The 8,715-nt window shown below is 39.2% G+C and overlaps 1 protein-coding gene and 1 pseudogene across 2 annotated transcripts; one reads left to right on the plus strand and one right to left on the minus strand.

Moving 5' to 3' along the window:
- Nucleotides 1-1,084: 1,084 nt before the first annotated feature.
- On the minus strand, nt 1,085-1,671 carry LOC307182323 (PRELI domain containing protein 3B-like; annotated as a pseudogene). Its single transcript has one exon. The product of its transcript is annotated as a PRELI domain containing protein 3B-like (transcript).
- A 4,750-nt stretch (nt 1,672-6,421) lies between these two features.
- On the plus strand, nt 6,422-8,275 carry RPS29 (ribosomal protein S29). The gene is made up of 3 exons (XM_079913235.1): nt 6,422-6,578; nt 6,817-6,916; nt 8,174-8,275. The coding sequence occupies exons 1-3, from the start codon at nt 6,517-6,519 to the stop codon at nt 8,180-8,182; spliced, it is 171 nt and encodes a 56-aa protein (XP_079769361.1). The 5' UTR covers nt 6,422-6,516; the 3' UTR covers nt 8,183-8,275.
- Nucleotides 8,276-8,715: the final 440 nt, after the last annotated feature.

Raw genomic sequence — 8,715 nt, forward strand, 5'->3', positions numbered from 1 at the left:
GACTTTTTCAGTTAACATGACCAGCCCACGATACAGCATACTAAGTCATAAAGTACAAATCCAAGGAAGGTAATACCTTTACTAAGTTACAAAACTTTGGCAAACCAATACAGTACTCTTTAACACAATAAAGTATATTTTTGTTGGCGTCATTTATTACTTTTGTGATAGTTTTTACTCCAAAAATGTTAAGTACCAAATTAAAACATTGTGATTTTTAATGGTGGTTTATAGCAGAGCAAATTATTTTATACAATCAATGTCTTTTTAAAACTATACAGTTTCTCCTTTAAAAGTGAGTTCCCTCATGCAAGTTCTACAAGTTTATTGCAGCAGGGTAGTCGTGGGTATGTAAGAGGTGGCTCTGCTTGGTTCTGGGGTTGGTCCAAAACTAGGTAGAGTTCCAATGCATGAAAAGCTTTAAAATTCTACCTTAAGGAGGTTTAATCAGCCAATATCAATTTTCAAGTGCTTTTCAAAAATTGTTAAATTGTTACATAAATACTGGAATCCTCAAAATCAGGCAGTCATTTCAGACAACACTAATTTCAGCCGATCCCTTTTATTTAGAAACACTGCAGCTCTTGGCTTTGATCAAGTCAAATAGTCTTTCTTCAGCTTATCAAAAAACAAAATTCTACCGAAAATATAGTTGTATTTTTATTTATTTATTTTTAAAAATTAATTTATTTTATTTATTTATTTTTGGTTGCGTTGGGTCTTCGTTGCTGTGCGCGAGCTTTCTCTAGTTGTATTGACCAGCTTCTCATTGCGGTGGCTTCTCTTGTTGCAGAGCACCAGGCTCTAGGCGCACAGGCTTCAGTAGTTGTGGCGCGTGGGCTCAGTAGCTGTGGCTCGCGGGCCCTAGGGCACAGGATCAAGTAGTATGTGGCGCCCAGGCTTAGTTGTTCTGTGGCATGTGGAATCTTCCCGGACTAGGGCTCGAACCCGTGTCTTCTGCATTGGCAGGCGGATTCTCAACCACTGCGCCACCAGGGAAGATCTGTATTTTTTTAAAATAACAAATAAATATACTGTCAGCTTGTAGAGACCTGGGGAACTGGGTGTTGTTTATCAACTTTCATTATGATTTCTTCACAAATGCTGCTGCCGCTGTTGGTGTCCTTATGCTCCCTCTTGCCGAAGCCGTCAATCCCTCAATTTCAGCATTTAATTTATGTATTACCCACTCCATTTGCTTCTCGGCCTTTATTAGCATTTGACGGTATCGTACTTGCCATCAGTCCTTCGAGGTTAACTGCTGAGACTGACTTCTTTCATGGTAATTATGGCTTCTTGAGTCAAAACAGTTTTTTCTGGGTCTTGAGACAGTGGTTTGTATATGTCTCTCATCTACTGAAACCATATTTGTAGATGAAATATTAGTAGATTTAATTTCCTTTGTTTTCTCTACGGGATCCACTACAGAATGTTCTTGCATATATGTTTTGGTTCTTGCTGTAACAATAAGAGATTTCACAATGAAGGCCGTCCCCACTCTGTGCTGAGAAGTCTATGGCTGTGCAGTTTTCCAGAGGGATCTATGTGTCTGTCCAATGCATCGACTCCAAACACACTCGGATTCATAGGGTTTGGGTATTTCTGCATTGCAGCTGTTGTAACAGTTCCCCATGGGTGGTCAAAGACGTGCTCCGACGTCCAGATCTTCATGGTGCCGGCGGCCCGCGCGGTGTCCGGGTGTCGCTAGGGCACAATGAAGCAAAGAAGCCACTCTTGCCCCCACCCCGCCTCTCAGCCGCCAACTCTGCATTTTAAAACATACCATATTTCTTCTAACAAGTTTGGGTGTTCACAGCAAGAGGAATCTTAGGTTATCTTGTCCAAAATAATTGCTATATGATTACTTATTTAATGCCTGTATTTACTGCTAGACTACAAGCTTCCTGGACAGGTTCTGAGTCACTACTGTTACATGCAATATCTAGCATAGTGTTCACATATAGTAGGTACTCAATGCATATTTGTAGAAAGAATGAATGAGTAAATGACTATCTAAATATTCATTCAACAAATGTTTATGAGAGCCTACATTGTACCAGAATAGAGTAAGCTTACCGATGATTATGCATTTGGTTAATATTTCTTGAGTTAGAGTGAGTAGCTAGCCATTTGGGAGAGAGGGAAACTGGATTTCTCCCTTACTCCTGGGGGATGGTGATATAAATTTTAGGTGGATTCAAGATTTAAAATGAAAACCAAAAATGTAACAGTACAACAAGAAAACACAGTAGAATGTGTTTAGAATTTTGACACAAAACCTAAAAGTAGTGACCTAACAATTTGATAAATTTTCATACATAAACTTTAAAACTTTTTGCATGGAAGAATACCTGGAACATAAACATAGAAATAAATAAGAATCTGGTGTTGTAGTGACTAGAATAACTTTGCAACCAACATGAAAAGTCAAAGGGCTAATTTTCTTCCATGTAAATATTTACAAATATACAAACTACAGCCCAGCAGCACATTAGCAAAGCGGGTTGTAGACTGGAAGGAGAAGTTCTCAGATAAAGATACATGGCTGGCTTATAAACATAGCAAAACATGTTCTGCAGCATCGAAATTCAAATTGAAACAACACTTGCCATTTTTAGGCTATCAGAAGGACAAATATAAAAAAGTTTGCTAATTCACACTGTTGGGGGAGTGTGGAAAAACAGATATTTTCTATGGGTATTTGGTTGAATTGTTATGATTTCTATAGATGGCATATTGGTAATCTCTATCAAAAATTTAAAAGTTCATATTCTTTTGCCTCACAGTCCCATTTCCAGAATTTTATTTTACAGACATACTTTATAATATAGATATACTATGTAGATATAGATATAATTTAAGTATGCAAAGGAATGTTCAAAGATGTTCCAATTTCACTTCATTCCCTATTTTTGCTATATATTTCTCCATAGCATTTATACTCTTCTAAGATGCTTTATGATCTATTTGTATGATCTATCTGTACAAACAGAATCATACCATTGGGTATGGTATGATTCTGTTTGTATAAATGAAAATAAATGTAGTAAATATATATAAATACAAACATATGTATATGGACACATTTATACATATGTATGTATACATGCATAGATATGCACATATACTTCTGTGAGTGGATGAGTAGATAGGTAGATAGATAGCTACACTTATTTCTTTAAAGATCCTGATAACATGTGTGTTTGGACAGGGAGACTGGAGAAATAGGGGTCTGGGTTGGATAAAAACTTACTTTTAAAAATACACTTTACGGGTTTCACTGGTGGCGCAGTGGTTGAGAGTCCACCTGCCGATGCAAGGGACGCGGGTTCGTGCCCCGGTCCGCGAAGATCCCACATGCCGCGAAGCGGCTGAGCCTGTGAGCTATAGCCGCTGAGCCTGTGCGTCCAGATCCTGTTTCCCACAACGGGAGAGGCCACAACAGTGAGAGGCCCGTGTACTGCTAAAAAAATAAATAAATAAATAAAATTCTGTATGTATAACAACATCGTTAATCAACTGTACTCCAATATAAAATAAACAGTTAAAAAATATACTTTATGTATCTGTGTTTTGCTTTAGAGTATACAATTAATTAAAATATCAACATCTGTTGAAATGAATATATATGTATAAGTTCTGAAATTGAAGATAGCTCAAGGGAGATGTATGTCTTTAAATGACAAATTATGGATGTAGAATCACAAATAATTGTGAGAATAACTTAAGGAAGAAAATAGGAGATATCTGAATAATGGTGTCTTAACATGCAGTCATTCCAATGTGCTTAAATTCAAAAATAATATCTATACTCTGTCCCATTAGAATGTGTCAGTCTTATAAGTATTACTTTTATTTTTTTCCAAAAGAAAATATTAATAGGGGTTATCTGGGCTAGGAGATTATAGCACATTTCTTCTCCTTTGTATTTTATTGTATTTAAGAAAGGAAAAAAAGAAAGAAAGACAGAAAGAAGGAAAAGAAAGAAAGAAAGAGAACTCAGTATGTATTATATTAGGGGGAAATATGTTTTAAAAGAAGAATTTAAAAGCCAAATACAGAAGAGTAATAGGAATCTGTAAGAAGAATATAGGATTAAGCTAAAAGCTCTTTACAAACATTGGGTTAAAATGGACTTTTAAAACTGTATGCTCAGCTTTTTTTTTTTTTTTTTTTTCGCGGTCCTCTCACTGTTGTGGCCTCTCCCGTTGCGGAGCACAGGCTCCGGACGCACAGGCTCAGCGGCCATGGCTCACGGGCCCAGCCGCTCCGCGGCATGTGGGATCTTCCCGGACCGGGGCACAAACACGTGTCCCCTGCATCGGCAGGCGGACTCTCAACCACTGCGCCACCAGGGAAGCCCAAAACTGTATGCTCAGCTTTTTTATTGAAAAAGAAATTGATAATACCATCGGTGGAGATAGACGGTGCTACATTATCTTAAGACTGAGCAGGAAGTACAGCTTCTCAACTCCAGTTTTGTAATATCTCCATCAAGAAGAATAACTTTCAAGACCAGAAAAAACATTAAGAACTACTTGAATATCAAGATAGTTTAAGAGATTGTTACTGTTCAAGTGTAACTAATTGCTTCTTGTTTGTCTTTTCTTCCCCCCACTTTTAAATGAGTTCACTTCTTTTGGCCCAGAGGATTATATATCAGAGTATTGAAAATATTTATGGAATTGATCTCAGAACCATTGTAATCTTCTAAAAATTACGGAGACCAATTGGGAAAGGTCTGAGAAGGCTATAGGTGGGAAATGTTTGATTAGCTTTGGAGAGGCACATGGATTTTGGAAACTACACATCTATGACTGATATAAATTCCAGGCAAACTGTAGAAGCTTGACATTGGACCCTTCACAATCAGGCTTTAAGTTAAAATACCCTTTCAGTCATCTATCACTAGGTCTTTTGTGCATCCTCCTCTCTAGTTACACAAGATTGTTCATCCTCTCCAAGCTTTTTCCAACTCCATTCTTGGGCTCAAACTCCTCCTCTCACTATGCATTCTCTTCCATCAAGTGCCGCCGGTAAAAACCCCACTCTTCACTTAAGGTCTACTTCAAAGGCCCCTCAAATGAACCTCAGGCTGGAATGAATCTCTTTCTTCTTTGCTCCTTTTGTGTTCTATGAGCAACATGTATCATCTAATGCAATTGTCCTACTAACTTAGTTGTATACATATCATTGAGTTGTAAAAGTTGAAAGTGAAAACAAAAAAGTTGAAACTGGAAAGAAGGGCTCTGAGATAATCCTATTTTCCTCACTCTATTTGTTTTGAGGGCAGGATCAAGTCATATCTGGTTTTTAAATCTCTGGCTTGACTCCTTCCTTTATCATCTTGTTTTCGACCAAAAACAATCAAAAACAAAAAACAACAAAGAAGAGTTCCTGTGTAAAGTTTCCCGCATTATTGCACCCTGTGGTACATTTTATAGATCTAGTTAAAGCTTTGATATCAGAGCCATGTACAATTTTAGGTTTATCTAAAGACATTATAAATAACCATGTGGATTTTAGGGACATTTTTCAGATTATTAGATGGCATTTGGTTTTCACTAGTTATTTTATTACCAAATCATCTGGTCAAAGCAACATATATTGGGCATTTACTTGCTTCTTACTTTAAACTTAACTAACTACATTTAAATATTAAATTAAACACACTAAGTCGTGTCATTCTTCTGGAATGGTGTAGGTGTATTTCTAGGAGCAGTGTGCCAATTAAAAAAGTTTGAAAATGTATTTTGTCTCACAAAACGGGAACTCCTACCGTTGACTCCTAGTTATTACAGTTGATTTTAAGTTATTTTATAAGTTTACCCCAGTAGGTGTCAGTACTGAGTTAAGGCAAAAATCCTTTTTCCAAGTGTAAAATTTTAATTAAAACAATGTAAAAGGTTCAGACGATGATGAAGAGACGGTATAATAGTGACATCATTTATTTCTAGAGGGTTCAAAACTCATTTCTGGGGGTTCAAAAGAGACGGGGTCTCGCTATGTTGCCCAGGCTGGAGTGCAGTGGCTATTCACAGGCGCGATCCCACTACTGATCAGCACGGGAGTTTTGACCTGCTCCGTTTCCGACCTGGGCCGGTTCACCCCTCCTTAGGCAACCTGGTGGTCCCCCGCTCCCGGGAGGTCACCATATTGATGCCGAACTTAGTGCGGACACCCGATCGGCATAGCGCACTACAGCCCAGAACTCCTGGACTCAAGCGATCCTCCTGCCTCAGCCTCCCGAGTAGCTGGGACTACAGGCACGCGCCACCGCGCCCGGCGGGGAAAACCAGCGAAAGAGAAAACTAGAGGCTGAGGTGTGGTGACGTCATCAGCTGTGCCCGCCTAGATTATTTCCAAGCTTCCTCTTCACACCAGCGTAACAGCGTAGCCACACTGCGCACGCGTCCTTTGTCAGCACTGCCTTCTGGGTAAGCTGTCTGAAAATTTTGAAGAGCGCCTGCGTGCGTTCCGTCTTTCCTTTTGCCTTGTTGCAGCCAAGGAAGCAACATGGGGCACCAGCAGCTTTACTGGAGCCATCCGAGAAAATTCGGCCAGGGTTCTCGTTCTTGGTGAGAAACAATGTAGCTTCAGGGAAGGGTTGCTCTGGGGCGCGACGCTGCTTGAAATGTACTGTGGAGGAGCCCGCGGGCGGCGCGGCGTGGGGAGACGGAATCGTAGCTGTGTCTGCCGCCATTACAGGCCTGTGATGGGTCCGTGGAGACCGGCAGGCAGTGCGGGTGGTGGCCTCCCGAGTGCCGAATACTTTACTTTCTGCGACTTGGGGTAACGTCATCTCTTTCCTTGCAGCCGCGTCTGCTCAAACCGGCACGGTCTGATCCGGAAATACGGCCTCAATATGTGCCGCCAGTGTTTCCGCCAGTACGCGAAAGACATCGGCTTCATTAAGGTACGGCTGTCGACGCCGTGCTCTCCTGTGTCCGTGAGGGGCCGACGAGCGGGTAGTTCGTGGTGTGGGCATTTGACCAACGCCGCTTTCCGCTTGTAGCTAGCAGGGCCCTTCCTTGGTAGCGTATGACACTGTTGAGAGAGTTTTGGCAGTCACGTTAATAGAATGGAGGTGGAGGTGAAGGCCTTAAAAGTAGACTTTCTCATTCCTTTTTACCCACTTCTGACAGTTTTAGGTGCTATGTATAATGTTGCATAAAATTACTTTTCAGGAACAATTAAATACTAAATGTCTAATCGTATTTAGCTAATTTTAGCAGAATACATATGTTGTCCGCTGTCCTGAAATGTTGGATAGGGCCGTGCAGTGGAATGAGCTTGAGGTTTGGGGCCAGGTAGACCTTTTTAGGATTCAGAGATCTGAATCCTAGTCGTGTGACTTTGGTCAAGTCACTCAAAGCTAAGTATTTGCCTGTGAAAAATAAATGTCAGGGTTGTTGTAGAAATTAATGTATATATGAAGCTTTCTTGGCTCCTAAAAATCGCTTAAATGCTAGAAGTGAAAACTAATTCCTTATTGGCCCTTTGAGATACAAAAGAACAGTCACTACCTTTTTATTCATAATTAGAGCTCAAAAATATCGAGTAGAACGTATTTTTTAAAATTAGGTGTCCTTATGTTTTCGTGTTACAGTGGATATAAGTTGTTTAATGTGAGATTTCTGTGACAGGAACAAAGTATCTTAAACTTTTGGCTTTGACCAAATACTTAAGAGTATGTTTAGTATTACTTTGTGGAAGTTCAGATAACTTAGTTGGAGGTAGTAGATCAGAGAATGGCCCCAAACCCGGTAATTTTGTGTCCCATTTTTCAGAGGTTAAGATTAAGTGAGTTAATTTATGAACGGCTCCTTAGAATAGTGGTAGAATTTGCTGCCTACTTAATGACCATCCTGAGCTTTTGGTAGACATTTTATGTAGTAGTGTTTTTCTAGCGGGAAATGTCTTTGATGGTAGAAGTGGGTATACCAGTATTAAAACTCACTGTCTAAAATATAATTGTTGAGATTTTTGGAGCAGTTTGTAGTAGGTGTTCAGTAAATATTTAAGTTCTTTAGATAGCCATAACTAGTTGGGGTGGTCAGATTTCCAGTTTAAACCTCATTCTATAATGAGCCATTTTTTTTCCTGAAATGAAATGGGTATTTAAAGTGTTATGCATTAATTCATTTCCTATCTGCCTTTTTTTTTTTTGCAGTTGGACTAAGTGTGAACTTCTTGAATGGGTCATCACGCATATCTACCTTCCTCAGAAACAATACTAACTCTTTGTATATAAAATAAAAAATTTAAAACTTCAGTTATGAATGTTTTTCATGTGAATGTAATAGCCAATTGTTCATAGAAATCTTTTAAAAATTATCTTCAGTGGATTCGTCTTCAAAATATGTGTCTTATTTTCCTTCAGTTATATAAAAGTATTCTTGCTGGACTCTGGTAAATCCCAGTTTTATTTTTATACTTAACATCTTTTGTTCCATGAAGTGCCCACTATATATAGGAGCATCCAGCATATAACCTGAGACAAATTGTCTTTTGAGTAGTTGACTGGCTACAGTGAGCTGGGCAGTGAAAGTAAAACTACAGAAAATTGATTTTGAGAAAGAAGGCTAGCACTAAAACCTGCTCTGAGCATTTACCTGGTGGTGGCAGTCCTAGCTTTTGGTATAATTAGCAAAACTTGTAAATTTCTCAATTATTTGTATGTGGAAGGGGTGGGGTGGGGAGTGATTAAAATGG

This window comes from Stenella coeruleoalba, assembly GCF_951394435.1.
Source record: "Stenella coeruleoalba genome assembly, chromosome: 2".
Classification (NCBI taxonomy): domain Eukaryota; kingdom Metazoa; phylum Chordata; class Mammalia; order Artiodactyla; family Delphinidae; genus Stenella; species Stenella coeruleoalba.